General features: G+C 36.7%; 1 protein-coding gene across 3 annotated transcripts in view; it reads left to right on the top strand.

Moving 5' to 3' along the window:
• The window catches only part of LOC118270696 (neuropeptide F receptor), a 137,417-nt gene that overhangs the window by 14,143 nt on the left and 103,020 nt on the right, over positions 1-20,254 (top strand). Inside the window, exon 2 of one of the 3 annotated variants that reach the window (XM_050697865.1) lies at positions 16,133-16,165. The exons of 1 other annotated variant lie outside the window; for it this stretch is intronic. In XM_050697865.1, coding sequence (XP_050553822.1) covers positions 16,133-16,165 — 33 coding nt within the window. Of the gene's footprint in view, positions 1-16,132; positions 16,172-20,254 lie in introns of all 3 variants that reach the window. One more of the 3 variants, XM_050697864.1, reaches the window with a different exon arrangement.

Raw genomic sequence — 20,254 nt, 5'->3', positions numbered from 1 at the left:
TTACATACCTCTTTCGCTTTATCAACAGTAATCAGTCTTTTCATACATGCTCGTCGGTTAAAGGTACTTTTAATTTTGCCCTTCTTTAATATATCGCCAATCTGGTCTTTATATGTCCGTCTTCTACCGACAGCCCCATTCATATTCGCCTTGTATATTTCTTTCGCAAATCTGCTTTCATCCATCCTTGCATGCTATTATTAGCGAATAGTGTGCGAAGGTGATAAAATAATTCACCAGCTGCCAGTCTGCTATTCCATGAAGGGGCAGTATAAAAAAAAACACAAAGCTAACTATTTATTAAAACCTAACTTCATTTCTGTGGACATGTCACAAGTACTTTATAATGAATCAACTTTCGAAGTTGGCAGACCGCCACAGGCTATTTGGGACATTTTAATTAATTGTGCAGACACCAGCAAGTCAAGCTACCCTTATCTCTCGAAATTCTTTATACGATTTACTACTCTATTGTTTTCGTATAAAGTTGAAAATACAATGACATAATTACTGTACCAGTGAAGTGGTTTTTGGAAATGCTAGCTCATTCTGTGCGCTTTAAGTCTTTTGATGATTGTTTGATGAATAGCACAACTGGGTTATATTAATTGTAATTGTTTTGTTGGTTTTGTCTCTAGGAATGTCAGCGTTTCTAGATAGTAAATGACAAGTATTTGATGCTATAATATAACACAAAAATCATACATGTTCGGTAAGAAATACCCAGTTCCTCGTCAAACAGTTACGTTAATAAGCTGAAAACATCCAGTAATCCGTAAGGTTTATAGGAAAGAAAATTAAAAAAAAATTGAGCAGTGTCACAGCTTAATTTATTGAAACTATATTTTGTTTTTCAATCTGCAGAATTGTTAACTTTTGGTTGAGGATAATGACGCCGTTAACATTTTATGATTTTTTTGAGTAGTCGAGTTGTTCGTCAAACTGTTGAAGTAAGCCAATAATATAATAATTAAATTAGATTTAAATTTATTCTTAGGAGAGTTTACGATATCTTTAAACTTACAAAGCTCAGTAGATAACACTAAGTCGTTCAATCATTAAGTTGTATCACAAAATACTTATTTGATAACTTATCTATAATTTAACTTATTTTCCATTTAAATACGTTTCGACTGAAATAGGACAAGTCTCAAAATAGATAGCTATTTAAAGATAGTCTCGAAACTTTATCTCAACACAAATACAAACTCAATTATGATGTAATTATACAAATTGGATAACTTTACACTTTGTATTGGGTATTTATATTTATCTTTTGGGCGTTTTCCTTCATAATCTTTTGATAACAACAGCGTTTTACCGTTTACTGCTGGACTACACAGGGGGTAAACGGAATGCTCTCGGAAAACGCATTTTTTTTTTGTTAATTTTAGCGTTTTTGTTTTCGTGTTATTCAAAGGCTGATGTTGCATGAATAACACGAAACAGTAGATTTTAAAATAAAATTTCATTTTTTTTTAATAAATCTAGTTTTTTTCGTCAACTGTTTGCGGTGTTTGGGAGCGCTCTTCTACTAACGCCTCCACGCTTAGCAGGCGGATTAGAAATCGTAGTTTAACCCTTTAACCGCTTGTGTCGCATATGCGATACTTATTTCCGTGCCCCTACCGTTCATGTCGTATTGCTGCGACAGATAACGCACGATTTTTTCTTTCTATTCATACGATTGCGCCTCCTTATTTAAGTAGATATTTTTTTTTTCGGGCACGGTAATTGATATTTAGCTGGGCGCTTAAGAGGTGAAAAATCCATGTCTATCAGCGAGCACTGCTACACAGTGTCATCACATTATTTGTATGAATTTTATGTCATGACATTATTTGTATGAACTTTATGTCAAAAACTTAGATCACCCGCGAGACGAGCAGGGTCGGTGACTAATGTATTATACTCAGTCGTGACCTAATAGCATTTATTTCTAAGTATAATTTAATTTAATTAGTTAAAGTTGTATCTATATAAGGTAACACATGAAGCTATATAAACCAGTATAAACTGACCTTTGAAAATGCGTCAATATCAAACAATGCCAGACCATGATGAACTGGTTTGTATAGTTAGATGTATAATATGTATTGTGTGGGTTTCCACTGAAGAGACATTATATTGTGGTTATGTTTCAAATAAAACTAGATTATTAAATAGAACCCTAGAATTACTACATTTTTCTTTAAAGCAGAGGTCAAGTTATACTAGTTACTATGTCAATAGTTTCCTTATAAACACGCAACATTAGAATTATATAACCAAATTATGTTTAGGGTGCTATAATGAAGTATATGCCTATTAAAATTGTGGGTATAAAGATTTATTATACTAACTTATACTATAATTATACAAAAAAGTATAATTTATTCCTCAAGGAAATGTGGAAGGGCTTTCTTAATTATAGTTAATAATACAGATTTGATATTTATAATGACAGTATTTAGAAATGTAATTTGGGTGTAAATATAAATTAAAGTGAAATTATAGTTTAAAGAGGTTGTATAAGAAATACAACCTCTTTACTTAGGTATTCTTTAGGTGTTTTTTTTTTTACATTTAATGGGCCGACGTTTGGCCGCTATCTCACCTGATGGTAAGTGATGATGCGGCCTACGGTGGAGCACGTCTGCCCATAAGCAACCTATTCACTCGGACCTTGAAGACACCCAGGTTATACCCATCAGGAAACACATACTCAGGCAAGGAGTTCCACTCCCTAGCAGTTCGCACAAGGAAGCTTGAAGCGAAGCGCTTCGTGCGAGTGGGTGGGATATCTACCATGAAGCGGTGACGCCTCGGTTATAACCAATTTATTATTTTAATCATTTGATAAATTGCTACGAATAACATTTTAGAAAAAAAATAGGTCACGTAAAATACAGACTTTAGGAAATATTAGATTTACCGTAAAGTATCAGTATTAGGTATGACAATGAATCAATACTAACTGCCATACTCAGAGACATTGAATGATTACTTAAACAATTCCTTTTATAATAATTAATGGGAAAGTTTGTTTGTTTGTCCTTTCTTCACGTCGCATCGCAGTGAATTTATGACATATTTTTTGTGAGAAGTTAGTTGGGGGGCTGGAGAGTGACAAAGGCTACTTTTTGTCTCTTTCTAATCCCCCACTTTCCTGAAATAGGGAGTGAAAGTTTGTAAGCCATTTGTAAAAATTGTGTTATTTGTAACTATAAAAAATATCACACATAATTTTATTTTGGAAATCTGCCCATAATCCCTTAACACGTTAATGGTCCACGTAGGTCACCGGTGACCTACGTTAGTGGAGGATTTGCTTTCAACAGTTTTCTGATGGCGGTTAAAGGCTTAAAAAGCGTGCTTGAAACCGCGGGTAGAAAGCTAGTCAGCTAGCAGTACGCTAGCTAGGCTAACTAACTAACTAGCTTACTGCTAGCTAGTTTTAAATTCTTAGTAACAAAATTCATTGTCTCTGCTTACCCCCATGGGAGACAGGCGTCAAGTTATGTATTTAAAACCCCACCTTTTATACTGCGGGCTTTTATTAATAACACTAACAACATAAGAAATAAAAACTGCGTAGGTAGCGACCTCATCTCGGTATCACAACTCAGAAAACTAAATATAAACACTATTCTATGAAAAAAAACTTCCTAATATCAAAGAAAAACATATTTCTTTTACCACAAACAAGTATTGTATGTTAGTAAACAGACTACTATACAGGAATACTAAAAATAACTTCGCTATGAAATCAGAATTTAATTCTTCAACAAATTATGTCAAAATGTTTATATTACATGAACACTTCAAACGAACATAATTATAAACAATCCTTGCTAATGGTAACAATTTAATGGTCTTATTAAATAATAGTCTGAGTTTGTTATTACTATTACATCATGGGATTATTCTAGCCCTTAGTCATATTATGTTTAAACTAGTTTCTGTACGCGGTTTCGACCGCGTTTCCGTGGGATAAAAAGTATCCTATCACCCAAATTTCATCATAATCCGTTCAGTAGTTTCAGCGTGATTGACGGACAAACATCCAAACATTGTGATGTATTACTTATAGAATCATTAAGTCTTTGGCTCTCCTTTACGTAACAGTATTAACTAAAAAGGTGTTAAGTTTATCAGAGAGTACTCCAGCCCAATCTCTCCAAAATAAGAGTGTCTCTCTCACCTTATGCTCAGAATGACACTGGATGGCTTTCCGTTTAGAAAAAAAAGTCTATTAAAAATCTATAGTCCCTCGGTACTATTGACACCCCTGGGAAGTCACATTAGCAATTTTATTTCAACAGTTTTGTACCCTTTTTTCCTAAGATACATTTTATGTAGGTATTAGGTATGCCTTTTCAGTCTAAGCTGTCTAGTCTTTGTGTCCTAACAAAGGTCTAGACGGAGTAGGATCCGTCACTGACAATACAATTGTCACGTTACTAGTCCCTTTTAAACATTGACACCTTCCCTCACGAATTCTTTTACAAATGACTTTTTTTATTTCTCTGGACATTCCCAAAAACCCTTTTCAAATGTCACCATGTCTACTTTTAATATTTTTCCCAGTCATTCAAACTGATCTCATGGGACAAACAAAGGTAAACGAAATGTCTATCTACATCAAAACACATAAATGGCGACCAACTTAAATTTGCAGTTAAGAGTGGCGCTAGCATCGATAAAAGCAATTCCGCGGTGAACATTTCTTCATAACATTTTTAGTTCCGATTTTCTCCGCGTCAAGAGGTGATTTTGAGAGAACGTTTTCCTGTCAAAAAACATTATACACCACTTAAAATTCAGTACATGTTTTATGTAAAGATTGCTGCGCGAATGACATAGGACATTACGACACCATATTAAAGACATAACATAGAAACGAATGGGAGTATAAACTGCTAAAAGGCGGACATAAAATAAAACGATGCTGTTATTACCTGAATTACAGTTTTTATGAAAAAGGTAATAACGGGCTGTTTGGCACGAAGTCCTTAAAAGATTAATCTTGTTTTTGGCCAATGTTTGGCCTTTTATATGTCATGACGTTAAACTATAACAATTAATGTAAAATACTCAATTAACAAGAAACCTGAGTATGTCTTAAAACACAGACCAGTCACTGAGGAACAGGCAGCAGCATTTTTTTTAATGGTTGATAAAGCAACTGTGGTCCCCAACCCATTTACCAAGTGTGGGGATTGTGGTAAATCAATCTTAAAACGGAGATTTTTGTTTAGCAGTGGACGTATTCAATGATAACGCTTGCATAATATAAATGTAGGTACAGTGGAGGGCAGATACACCTGATCATTTTATCTGCCTGATTATTAATTTTATTGCTTGAACTCAGCAAAAACATTAAGGCATACACCATAAATGTCTCATATAATAGAAAAACGATAACGTCGCAGCTTAGTGATGCAACACGTGTAATCCATTAGTCAGTGGTGCGTTTGATGTTATTCGGCTACCTGCGCCGGCAAAGACACTCCATCCCACTTCATTCGTCGGTCATGGGGCGGGGTTACAGATCAGAACTTATCAAGCAAGCAAACATTAATCGTGGTTAGGCGTATGTGACCACCATTGCACATCATATCATAATAATTCATGTAACTCTTCTGTTGAAAACTTACTAACTTAGCTACAAAAATAAAACAATGTCTTTACTTTATCCTTTTTTCGAAGAAATCATGGCTCTTGGTCCTTAGAGATCAGCGATGTGGATTACGCATGGTTGAATAACATTCAGTATTCCCTTTGTACAATACATATAACAAAAACCTTTTTTAAGGCTTTGAGGTTCACAAAACTCCTTTGGTTTTCCTTCATCTATTCATAAACATGTATGGAATACGTTTAAAGGTAGGATGTGAAATAAAAAGTCATAATAATTTGCTCTCTATTGTACCTATCTAGAGTTCAAAATAGCCTAATTACGTTCCGAAACTGATAAATTGATTACTTTATCATTTAAAGATTTTTTTTTGTTTTCGCTTCAGGTACTATGGGACAAAATCGACGTTTAAACTTTATAAAATCAATGCCTTAGTATTACTTTACCCGACTGTAGAAAAGAAAAAGCATGCTTCTTCGAAATTCTTCAGAGTTAGAAAATAATTATTAGGTCTCAAAAATTACTGATTTTTGGTGTTTGTGGCCAATATGCTATCAATTGTTTGTAAAAAGTTTTACTCCTCACTCGATAGATGGCGATGAGATCCAAATACATCGCGCTATTGTTACGTTACATGAGTTTAATAGAGTAATAGACCAACGACAAAATAAATTGGGTACATTTTTTTATGGAATAGGGGCAAACGAGCAAACGCGTCACCTGATGGTAAGCGATCAGCGCCGCTCATGAACACCATTTTTCACACATTTTTCGAAAGAACAGATCAGTATCTCTACCATGAGTTTGAAGCAATAGTATTTGTCGATAGTCGCTAGCAACGACGTAAATTTTTTGTATGTCAAATTTTACAACGCCTCTACCGGTCAGCTATTGAACTGAAATTTGCCATTTGATTTCATTTTGAACCCTATTAGTGTTCCCTGTAGGTCATTTATTGCCTAACAATAAACAAGATGTCGTAAATAACATGAGCATCGAAGCTACTCTTTGACACAAAAGCAAGCAAAAACGTATTGCCATTTTCGTCTCACAAAGAAACGCCTGCAAACAAAATTCATTATGTTGCATACATTTTTAAAACAACCGCTGTTTAATATGCACATATTTGTCCGTAATGCAGAAATAAATTGCTGCTTAAATTCAATGAGCTCACAGGAGATGAGACCGTGTCTCTTTGTGAAACACGGAAGGAATGCGACTGATATAAAACAATGTTGTATATAAAATTTTATTTTATACACAGTGAAATTTTGATGCTGTTTATCTTTATTGCTAACGTAGTAAGGTTTGTTTTCGTAGTGCGAATAAATTATATTGTTGCTGTATGAATGCTTGATGCTGTCTTTTATTTTTATGTAGTCAATTCTGTCTCCGATTAGGTGTTTTATGACTCCAGATATATGCTATGTAGCTGAGCGAAGAAGACGTGCTATGAAGATGCGCCGCCACGCAAAATAGCTGTGCGAGGAAAATACCCAGTTCGAATATGCGTAGAATGGATAGTTTGTGGGCCTGGAGAGAAACCATCTTCTGAGGTGGTTTTTAGTCAATAAGAGTCTGACACACTCTCTCGCTTCGCCCAAGTCAAGAGAAGAAATTGAATGATATTCCCCCTCAAAAAGATTAAAATATCTGTAAATAAGCTCAATTTAGCTATCGAACAAGATTACAAGATTGCAAGATTACACAATCAATCAAAACAAACAAACAAACTGAACTATCATTGAGAATAGTAAATTCATCATTAAATCATCCCATAAAATATCTCGCCAAGTAGGATACACACACATCAAGCTATACATAAATAACCAGTATAAATTGACCCTCGAATATGCAGAAAGACCAAACAAATCGAGGCCAAGATAAACTGGTTATTAAAGCTTGATTCGTTGCGTGTATGTGTACCTAGGAATACCTAGTTTTAGGACACTAAATTCTGAGTTCAGATAGTTTGAAGCTTGTTAGCTATAAAACTGGATTGGAACACAGTTGTAAAATCCAGCAATGAAGTAAACAGACCATGGAGGTGTTATTTGACTGGGTAAAGTTGATGTTTGTCGGTTATTTACTGTGTGACCGAGTAAAATGTGTGTATATGTAAGTGTGGGAGAGCCATGCTTCGGCACGAATGCGCCGGCTCGACCGGAGTGATACCACGGCCTCACAGAAAACCGACGTGAAACAACGCTTGCGTTGTGTTTCATTGTGTAAGTAAGGTTACCAGAGGCCCAATTACTCCCCTTCTCAATTTTCCCAATCTCTGATTCCCCAACAACCCTTAAATTTCTATCCCCCAAAAGGCTAGCAACACACGTGTAACGCCTCTGGTGTTTCGGGTGTCCATGGTAGCGATTGCTTACCATCAGGATCTGTCTGCTCGTTTACCTCTAAGACCTGGGTGGCTTATGTGATGAAGTTGGTTAACCTTATCTGTTGGTCTCCCTACCTAGAGCGAAGCCGCTGTCGAAAGCTAGTATTCCATAATAAAACATTATTTATGACAAAATCACAAACCATTATCTCGTATATCCGTTCGTAAAAGGATACAAAAGAAAATAAAATTACTTCCTAGCACTTATTCTTCAAAGTTAAAAACTTTTATAATTGATTTCGAAGCTCGTTTGTCATCCGTATACTCGTAAAGCGGAGTGTTGACAAGAAAATATTGTTCCGCTAAAGTTTTTTGACAACAACTCTTGGCTTCTGGAGTATCTACGGAGATTTTTATTTTGTTCACACAAGATGTATTGCCATATAATGGATAATAGCTTATGCCCTCGTGATAAAAGTCTATACATAATCACGGGACCACAGGGTCCCGGACCTTTGGAAGGCGTACGAGGGGCCGAAGCCAACTCGCAGAGGCCCGTTGAACAATTTTAATCTTAATCTAAATGTAATGGGACATCAGCCGGCGATTATCCCTGTATGCACTATGGAAGTACACCAAAGGACAATCCCCGGTTGATGCAGGACTATTGCGAGATATGGTAAAAGGAAATGATAGGGATATGGGTGTGGGTGGCTGTGGAATAGTTAACCGGTTAACTATGGGGACTATGGCCCCTGCCCCTGACCAATATTGAAAAATACGGATAAACAGGCAGGGGGTGACTCGCAAACTCAATAGTGGGCCCCGGAAACGGCCGCTAGCATGTAGCGACAAGGGAAGCAACATCCGTTGAGCTGCTTGAGGAAGGGGGGCATCCCACGACTATCAGAGCAATCCCGGAAGTACGGTCAAGACCCCTGCCAGCATCTTACTGGGATACGTCCTTCCCCCAAGTGGAGCTGAAGGCAACTCCACTCTTGCGAATCTCCACTCAAACCAGCCGATTAAGGCAAGAGTGAGGTAGGAGAGGCCACTCCGGATAGTCACGAGTACTAACCGGAGTTAAAAAATAGGGCCTCTCCCGGGAGTCAGGTCCGTGGGGTCGCCACTGCCCAACAGCTCGCCACAAGCTGCCTTGCGGACATATATATTATTAAAATCCTTTATATGTTTAATCCAAAAGTTAAGCATATGGCATGTCCTATTATGGTTTGCCATCTGTGGAGATTGTAACCCACAGTAAAAGGGTTTCCTATAATATCTTCACACTTGCCAGAAAAAGCCCTTTTAAGGTTTGTTACTATCTCCACACTTGGCAAACGTGATAAAGATTAACCTACATGTCATTTATTTATTTTTTGAGTGTGAAATAAATGTTTTGTCTTTCTTTAATTCTTTGTTAGATAGTTTAAAAGGTCATGTTTATCAGAAGAGCACTGGGCTCTGGTCTCTAAATTAATATAATCAAGGCTACTGCTGTGTGTCTAATTTCTGTCAAATATAATCACAACCTCACAGTCAGCTTTCTGGCACCCACGAGAAGCGGTTTCACCGTCATTTCACTGTCAAACCTTTTATCCCAGAAAGGGTAAGCAGAGGTGCACATTACGGCAAATAATGCCACTGCACGATGTATACCCACTTATCACCATTTACGAGTATGTTATAAGATCCAAGGAATAGAGTGAGCCTAGTGTCATAATTATGGAGCTGCGGACTACCTAGCGGGTTTACCGGGGCTCCGGCTTGAAAAGCAGGAGAAGGAACGGGGTGGTTTTTAGTCAGTAAGAGTCTGACACTCCCTCTCGCCTCGCCCAAGGTAGGAGAAGTCATTGGATGATTTCCCCCCTCAAAAAAAAAGTGCCATAATTATACTGAGCACAATTATTCCAGACTCCCGATCCGGGAATCAAACCACCTCTTGCCAAGCAGTCATACTTGCGACCGCAACGAGGCAACCAGTGAGACAGGCAAACCTCATCATTAGAAATAGCATTTACTAAACTGTACAGTTGTTATAACAATGCTAGACAATAATGTAGCTGTGCAGTTAATTCCCACAATTACACATCAAGCATTACAAAACCAGTATACCATGGCCTCGCTTCCAACGATATTTACGCGGATTCAACGGTTAGTTAATACTGGTTAAGCGTAACTCGATGTGTAGTTACGTTTGTGTAGATCAAATATTTTGACAGCGCTAGCACTATAAACTCAGAGACCATAACTTTGAACATTCTGCGTATACAAAGGTACACATCAAGTTACACACAACCAGTGTAAGCTGACCATTGAATGTACGGAAAGATCATACAAAGCGAGGTCAAGATAGACTGGTTAGAAATAGATATACTGGATAAACAGTAATATACAATTGTAATGACCACGTAAACTAGACGTCTAGATTTAGACCGAACAGTAAACTTAACCTAACTTCTATTATTAGAAGACAGCTACTAGTTTGCTAGCAATTTGTGAACTGATGTTTTGGGTGCTTTTCCACCAGAGATGTGTTATGCTACGTTGCTGTGGATGCGTTTGGATTCTACTAATCATAGTCATTGGTACGCGTAGCGTAGCACTTGTGAAAACGGACTCAGCTAAGCTATATTTTTTATATGGAAAGATGCGTGCTATGGATGTGTGGTATGGATGCCTTTTTTACTATCGATACATTGCATATTCGAGCTGCGCAACTATTCGATTCGCGCACGGAGCAACTCTTTATGTGATCCACAAATTGTTGTTTCGGGTCTGGGTGTCATATGTGTATGTGTAAATGTATGTTTGTAAACGTACACTTACACTTTGGAACTAGCACCTAGCTTTACTGACAGACAATTCAATTTGACGTTTCAAAAGTGCCTTATTTAGATAGGATTCATTGAAATAAATGCTTTAACTTTGACTTTGCAATGTTTTTATTAAGTACCTATCTCGTACTAAATATCTAAGTCAATCTACTGATCGACGATAGAATTTTACAAAATAAACAGCTTTAGCTTTCCAAAAACAGTTACTCCTGATAGAATAAATAAAGAAGAATCACATTCAATTGTATATCCATTAAAAAGTAAGATCTCATTACGATATTATTGTCTTTCGAGGAAAAAAGGACCTAATAAAAAGATAATTAAGGACCATAATCTTTAATCAGGAGTCGGGACACGCTTTTCTGGGAGAAACTCCTTAATGTACCGAAGACGGTGTGTGCTAGACTGGCTTTGGAAACTTATATTCTTTTTATCTTTTCTTCTCATCCAATATGAGGTAATTAGAGCTTGCTAAGAAAGTATTTTTAGTAATTAGTCATTATTCTAAGCCTTAATTAGGCCTTATATTTTCGCTTTCTGTGAGAATTGTCTTAGGCTTAATTGAATGGGCTCACTGTCATTGCAGCGGTAAGTCCTCTCTTTGAGGAGTGGCTTAAGAGGCGCCATGGCGTCCTCACCTACCGCCTGACGCAGGTGCTTACCGGACATGGAAGCTTCGGTAGGTCACTGCGAGGACCGCCCGGAGGACACGGTGGCGGATACGGTAGCGGTGTGCCCTGCATGGGCTGAGCACCGCCTCATCAAATGATAATGATTTTCCCCCTCGAAAAAAAAGCTTAATTGAACGGAAAAGTTGTAACTGCCGTACTCAGAGTCATTTAATGGTTACTCAACCCAGTCCTTAGCAATTGTTTTTGGGACAAAATCGTTACTAAGGAATAGTTAGTTATTAGGTTAGTTAAAGGTATAATAGATAGTAGTAGTGACCATTAACCCATTGTCTGTCGGAACGCAGATCTACGCGAGACACAATGTGTTTTCTATTGTGTCTTATATACTGACAGACAAGTGGTTAAAGGTCTTTGAGTGCGGCAGTAAGAGTTTTTTATTGGCTCACTGAGTAAAATGACCTTGGTTTCATCTTTAGGTTTTAATTTTTTTGATAACTTCAGATTGATACAAAAAACGCAAATATCTGGATACTTCCAAATTCATCATCATTATCATCATCCTAAGCTTATAAGTACCCACTACTGAGTAAACATTTCTTCTCACATGGAGAAGGCTTGAGTATTATTAACCACTACGCTTAAGTACTCAAGGGGGTTGGACATTTTAAAGTTATAATTTCAAATCATAAAACCAGGTTTCCATACGATCCGGAGCTGCGAACAAGGTACCAGGTTATCGGGCTCCGATTCAAAGCAGTCAGTCAGTAAGAGTCTGACACTCCCCTCGCCTCACCCAAGGCGGTAGAAATCATTGGATGATATTCCCCCTCAAATAAAAAGGTTTCCACAAGATGTTTTCGTTCACCATTCATCAGTAATGTCTAACTTCTAGATTAAAAGACTATTATCATAAATAATCTACAGTAGCTGAAATCAGTCCTATCTCAACCGAATGACCTTAAAAAGCCAAAATAAACGAAATAAAGTTTTGCTTAAAATAAAAACAAATGATAACGTCATGTTGTATTCTAGGATGACATTTGTTATCGGATCCACGTCAGTAGATAAAAGGGGAATGATATCTTTATCATTCATACTTTCATTGTGATATTATAAATGCAAAAGTGTTTGTATGTCTGTTTATTTGAAAAATTTTCATGGCAATTGTAATGATATAAATGCAAAAATGTGTGTGTGTCTGTTTATTTGTCCGTCTTTTATGGCAAAACGGAGCAACGAATTGATGTGATTTTTAAGTGAGGATCGGTGTACGAATGGACCACCGATGGTGGTTAGGGTAGGAAGGTTCTCGACTGGAGGCCGCGTACCGGCAAGCGCAGCGTACGACGTCCACCCACAAGGTGGACAGACGATCTGATTAAGGTCGCAGGGAGCCGCTGGATGCAGGTCGCTTCCATCTGACCTATCTGGCAGTTATTGTGAGAGGCCTATGTTTAGCAGTGTATGTCTTGCGGCTTATATGATTAAGTTTTTTTTTTTCATTTTTTTAAGTTATTTTTTTCATCTCTTTCTAACCTACCACTTTTCTAAAATGCAAGGTCGACGTTTGTATGGGACATTCTGTAATATTAAATATTCTGCAATATTAAAAGGTAGAAAGCTAAAAATTGGTATGTTGACTACTAGTGGCTACCAAAAAAACTAGTGACAAAATATTCAAAGTCAAAGTCAAAGCATTTATTTCAATTAATCCTAAATAAGGCACTTTTGAAACGTCAAATTGAATTGTCCGTCAGTCTGTCTGTCAGTGAAGCTTGGCGCTCGTTCCAAAGTGTTGCTTCGAATGGAACAGAACGAGCAAGAAACTCCATCGTTACTCTTTTTAAAAAAATGTTTTTTACAATATCTCTGATATTATTTTTCTTTGTACATCTGGTCGCAACTCCGCATGCGAAGCCGCGGGCGGAAAGCTAGTTAGTTACTCATAATTTGATTACACGTGCAGCGGTCACAAGCTAACGACGTTATCAACCTCTGTTTGGGGTCGGGAAGTATGACATTATGTGTGTTTGTTGGTAAAGGGATGGGCAGATGTTGTGGATTTTTTTTAACGGTAATATTGTTTCTCTTTATTTTTGATGGGTTTGTTTTAGAAAAGATTTCGGGGTTAAATGGCTCAATTTCTTATTTTGCTTCTTGAAATACTTTTGATTTAGGGTGTTAATATTATAGTTATTTAATTTAGTAGAGGTTACTGAAACATTGAAACTTCATGCATCGCAATTGTAGAAGTACTTGTACATTGATTGTAGGATTATCTCATGATCATGAATTCTTATTCACTTAAACCTGAAAGCTGTCGATTCCACAGTATATGCAGCCCAGAGCTGCGGAATACGTGGCGGATTTACCGGGGCTGCGTCTCAAAGAGTAGGAATAGGAACGGGGTAGCTTTGGTCAGTAAGAGTCTGACACTTCTAAGGCGAAGAAGTCATTAGATGACATTCTCCCCTTGCTCCGGAGCAGGTCCATTAGAGGATCCGGTGACCTTTAAGAGGCACCGGCTGAGGGTGGTCACCGGGGTGGTTTTAGTGAGGAAAAAATCCTTTTATCCCCAGAAAACTAGGCGCCTTTTGAAGGTTTCCCCCTGTCAACGAAAAAAAAAAAGATGACATTCCCCCCTTAACAAAAAAGCAACCGAGACGTGAGCAAATAAGCTATACCGAACTTGCCATTAAGTGCCTTCCTAATAAAAAAACCCTAAACCAACTTTCAGGGATCGTGTAATCAATAATGTAACATATATCCCCATCCTTAGCAAACACAACAAAGACAGTTAAAATGTCCCACATTTTCTTACTGGCCATTCTCTTGAAGTACCACATTATTACACAAGTACCCTGTTATAGGGGCTGCCATTAACCGAAGGGATAAATGACAGACGTTAAAAAACTCCAAATGACGCCACATAAGTTAGTATGTTTCTGTTAACCTTCTTTGTTTACTTCATTTTTTTTTTATGAAACACGCCGGTAATCGAGCAGACGTATTACCTGATGGTAAGCAATCGCCGCCGCCCATATATGCTTGAAATAACAAAGGCGTTACAAGTGCGTTGCCGGCCTTTTGGGAGTTAGGAATTTAAGGGTTATTGGGGAAACGGGGATTGGGAAGATTGGAAGGGGGGAATTAGGCCTCCGGTAACCTCACTCACATAACGAAACACAACACAAGCGTTGTTTCACGTCGGTTTTCTGTGAGGCCGTGGTATCACTCCGGTCGAGCCGGCCCATAAGTATATATATCGGTAATATAGGTTTGTTTTGTGAGGATTAAATGGAATATAGCATTAATTAAAAATCACGATTAACTGCCGCACTCAGAGACGTTTAATGATTACTTAAAGTATTCCTTAGTAACGATTTTGTTCCAAAAACAATTGCTAAGGACTTGGTTAAGTAACCATTATATGACTCTGAGTATGAGGGTTACTCACGTAAATTAATGGAGAAAACCTCTAGTAGTTTCGCTATGCAATGGATTCTAGGCTATGGATGGCTTCTCTACAAACGATATATCGCATACTCGAGCTGCGCATCTTCCTCGCACAGCTACATAGCTTAGTATCAGTGGAAACGGTCACATAGTTTCAGTTGCATCTTCATAGCAAAGCTCTATCGTAGCACATCTCTGGTGGAAAAGCAACCTAAACAAGGAATTTAATTAAAAATGAAATTATAATATGAAGCCAATACATTAAACAAACTGCCAAAAACAAAAACAACCCTTTTCATGAAACTACAGAACATAAAATGCTTTGAATCAATTAAGAAAACTGGAATGATTTATGTTGACGTCTAGCTATGAGAAGTATTGAACCTGCTACACAACTCACGCGAACCGCTCATTAAGGCATAACTTTTTTTATTGTTTAGCTCTTAAATGTATTATCGCAACAGAATCGTATCGCTGCCGTAAACTAAAAATAAAATATGGAAAAAATATGAGATGTATTTCTGAAATAGTACGCCTTGCATGAAGAAAATTTTTTATTTCATAATTTATTGTTGGTATTCGTAATGAAATAATGAAGGTTAAACATGAATTAATGATGTTCTGGCTTTTAACTCTTTATTTTTCTATGTAATAAGCCAGTATAAACGAGCAGACGGATCACCTGATGGTAAGCAATCGCCGCCGTCCATGGATACTCGAAACACCAGAGGCGTTACAAATGCGTTACCGGCCAAAGGAGTTAGGAAATTAACGATTGTTGGAGAATCGGTGTTGGAAAGATTGAGAAGGGGGATAACAGGGCCTTCGGTAATCTCACCTCACCTCTCTAAATTTTCTGAAACATATATTTTTAACCTATCTTTACCTACATGCATAGCAATTGACACTCTTTAATATTATTTGGCAAATTATTATATGTATAATTGTGCTCTCTCATACGTTATACATCTTTTATCGTAATTTGTTTTATGCCTTTGTAATTTAATTTTGTTTGATACTTAACTAATACTTATTTATTTAATTTATTTCATTGGTACTATTATTAGAACTTAAGACGGGATATTTACCATGTTTATTTATTTAATTGAGTTTCCGATATTATATAATTAAATAAACATGGTAAATATCTCGTCTCAAGTTCTACTAATAGTGTTAATGACCATGTCAGTTTAAAAACTTACATTTCATTAGTAGTTTTACAATAAATTAAATTTCATTTTTGTTTTCATTTCAGCCCCCGAACAGGATGGATAATATTACCCTAGAGGTATGGGTTAGTACACTTTTTTATTTCATATTTTATAACTAACCAAGTTTTGCACGAATTCTATTCTTTACAGCACTTTCTATTACTAAACTTTTATTTCATGAATTTTTTTCTTCTCCTTTTCTTTTAATTTTATTTCTACAAGTTTAACTAGCCTAGCCGTCATCAGACACATTTGACGATTACTTAAACTATTCTTTAGTAGGTAACGATATTGATTTTAAAACAAATGGCTAGGAACTGAATTATCTTACAACGTTACGTCTTTTATACCCGAAGAGGTAGGCAGATGTGCATCTGCACATTACGGCACGTGATGCCACTGTACAATGTACACCCATTTACACCATTTGTGTTATAAGACCCATATAATAGGGGGTGAGCCTATTGCCATTTACCAGGCACAATTTCCATTTCATTCTGCGGCCGCGGCGGTGTTCATTAAGCCTAAAGTTATAAGAAAATCTTAAAGAAAATGTAAATTTCATCTGAAACAAATGCCTATCTAGTCTCACCTCGACGATCCACTTAGTACATGTTCTTATTTGTACTAGTTATTAAACTTTCCTTCATATTACCTAGGACCTAATTTTTATTCATAATTTCAGTAGAGTTCTTTTTTCTTGTCCCTGTATTATTATTATGTAGGTACGTGTGTAGACATTTTCATGTTACAGTACTGAAGTTGAAATGTTATAGGCTTTAATACATATTTTGGTATAAAAGCAAAATAAGAAATAGGTAATCTTTAAATAAATACATATACAATTATAAACATAATTAAAATATCATTAGAACCCATGTTAAAAACTGAGTCACTTTGTTCAAATAACATCCACTTAAACATATACGTACCTAAGTACTCGGTACTACTCCACTCCATTCAATAGAAATACTTGGCACATTTAACCACGTGAGTGCCGCAATAATTAGTCTTAATGCTGTAATTATAAGGTTTTGTTTCTATTGTTTATATGAGGACATAACGTGGGCTGTAATAGCAAAAGTAACAAAATGTGTGTCATGCTGAATTTTGATCACGACCGTCGTTAAAGATTTAAGCCTTTACATTATTTCTTTTTTTTAAACGTTGCCCCACACTAGATTTTCTCCTGTGTTGTGTCGTGGATGCATTTGTGGATCACACAAAGAGTTGCTCCGTGCGGGAATCGAACCCAGCCACCGCGCCAACCCTACGGTCATATCACACACATATCAACACCTTATAAGTAAGCATTGCTGAACAAAGGTCTCTTATCACACGGCGAAGGTTTGGGCATTCATCACGCTAACTCAACGCAGGTTGGCAAAATATAAGATTTAAAACATTTTTTTTTTGTAATTACTAATTCAGATAGAAATTAATCCACTTATGTAATAATCTTGCATAAAATAATCATGAAAACGTTGTTAAAACAAAAGGAAATTAAAAATAAAGTTAAATAAGTCATAAAAATTTCAACAATGGCTATTACTAAAATCTAAAAGGTACAAGACGAAAGCAGTCTCTTAAAGCACAATTATCGTTAAAACAATAATAAAATGACAAACAAACACATTTACCTCCACGAAGATGATCACAGGGAATCAATATACAAACAGGAGATATCTTTTATTGCCAATAAAATAACAGTTATTGAATAACGACATACTTTGCGCGATAACTGAATGATAACGATACGGAATAACGTTGTAACGTTAAAATATTACCTGTGAGTAAGTATCGCTTCTCATGCGGGTTTAAAACCTGCAATGTACCAGTGTGACTTTTTTTGAGTTTGTATATGTACTTTCTAAGATGAATTATTTAGATCCTAAGTTATATGTATGTATATGTACTTTCTAAGATTATTTAGACACCACTGATAAACCGTGAAGGAAAACATTATGAGGAAACCTGGGCTTATAATTTCTAATTATAAGTTTGAAATCACCAACCCGCATTGAGCAAGCGTGGTGCAGTACACCCTCTCTGTGCGAAATGTCTTTGATCAACAGTGGTCACTTACATAATATGTCATAACGGTGTTTTCCTTCACCGTAAATCAGTGGTGTGTAAATAATCTAAGCAAGTACACACCTTGGTAACAGTCACATTGGACATTGGTTAAGTACCAATGTCCAATGTGACTGTTACCAAGTAACGGTAAGCCGTTAAGCCGTTGGTAGGTTACGCACCCTCATGCATGAGAGGCGCCCTGCTTAAATCTCCAGACCACCATGACGTTCAGTATTAATATTAAAAGTAGCCAAATCTGCTGAGCATTAAACCATTTGAAATATACAATATGATTGTCAAAACAAGGCTTACTTCTTTAATTACTGACGTTTGTATGCCTGACGATATCCAATAACAAACTCATGCCTTTTTATTAGGAATACCAAACATTATTTTGTCTAGAAGTTGGTGTTGAAACGATCATCTAGACTTCTAGAGTCTAGCCAAGATCTATGCTATCTACATACAAAGCGAAATCATTTATTATTTATGGGAGATGCATATTATTAATAACTTACTTTAAAAATGACGCGCTATAGTGCAAGTATGACGTCAACAATATCGTGAATCAACTAGCATACAATGTATATGTATACAATACAAATTGTATAAGCCGGTAAACGAGCAGATGGTTCACCTGATGGTAAGCAATCGCCGCCGCCCATGAACACCCGAATCACCAGAGGCGCCACAATTGTGTTGCCGGCCGGTTGTTGTGCAATCGGGGATTGTGACGGGGAGTTAATTGGGTCTTCGGTAACCTCACTCACACAACGCTATCATTGTTTCACGTCGGTTTTCTGTGAGGCCGTGGTAGCACTCCGGTTGAGTCGGTCTATTCGTGCGGAAGCATAACTCTTCCACACTTAAATTCCACAAAGAGATAAAACTGATAGCTACTTTTATAAATGAATGTAATCAATGTAGCAGTTCCATCTCATTTTAAAACAGAGGTTATTGGAGCTATAATGTACATTATTGAAACAACCGACTGACCCGAAAAATAGATGTAATTTATGATAAAAAATGGCATCCCTGGCCTCCCTGATGACCCAGAAATTATGAAAATCGTGGAAATAACCGAAACTCGTGCACATAAATTCTGGCAATTTGACTCGAACACTTTTGACGCGTATTTACATAAAGTGTTACAATTTATCGCTCGTTTCGACGCTCGCGTTATCTAACGTACGCAATTACGCCTCTTTTAAAGACTTCTGTTTATTGGGAAGCGAATTCAAAGTTTCACGTGAATTAAAATAAAATTGTATTATAATTCTTGTGAGAAATATTTAATTGTGAATATAGTTTATAATAACATACAGAATTTGACGCCTGTCCCATGGGGGTAGGCAGAGATAAAGGCATGCCAATTGCTACGAATCTTACATACCTATTTCGCTTTATTAATTAAATTGATTATTTACTAGCTTCTACCAGCGGCTCCACCCGCGTTCCCTTAGAATAAAAAGTATCCTATACACATGAACTCGCAAACTTTTGCATTTTTTATATTAAGTTTAAGTTTGAAATCAACAATATGAGCCCTTAGCGTGTCTTGAAACCAGTCGACAGTCAATAAGGTAACGTGATTACTTTTACTATTTCAGGTTATTGATTGTCTTTTACTTAATTAACTAATTCTGGTCCCATTACCATAAAAAGTTAATTTTCAATTCCCAAGTGAGTCAAAGTGTTACTAGATATCTTTCAGTTTTTAAGAACTCAGTAATTCTCACAAAATAACACTCACTTTATCATTTCGTATGTTAATAATACCTGGAATACGGCTATCTAATTTGAATACATAACTGGAAAGGTACTACATACCTACTTTCATATTCATTAATTAAGTTTTAATTGGTGATAGTGGGGTGACTCAACGAAATTACCTTCTAATTGACTTGACAATTTCATAGTATCAGTAATAATATGTTTTGATATATTATTTGAAATGAGAAACATAAAACAAACGTTAAACATAAGTGTGGTAGAGCCATGCTTCGGCACGAATGGATCGGCTCGAACGGAGTGATACCACGGCCTCACAGAAAACCGACGTGAAATAACGCTTACGTTGTGTTTCGTTG

The sequence above is a fragment of the Spodoptera frugiperda genome, chromosome 13, assembly GCF_023101765.2.
Source record: "Spodoptera frugiperda isolate SF20-4 chromosome 13, AGI-APGP_CSIRO_Sfru_2.0, whole genome shotgun sequence".
NCBI lineage: Eukaryota > Metazoa > Arthropoda > Insecta > Lepidoptera > Noctuidae > Spodoptera > Spodoptera frugiperda.
The sequence above is the reverse complement of the archived record's forward strand: the minus strand, read 5'-3'. Positions and strand labels throughout refer to the sequence as shown.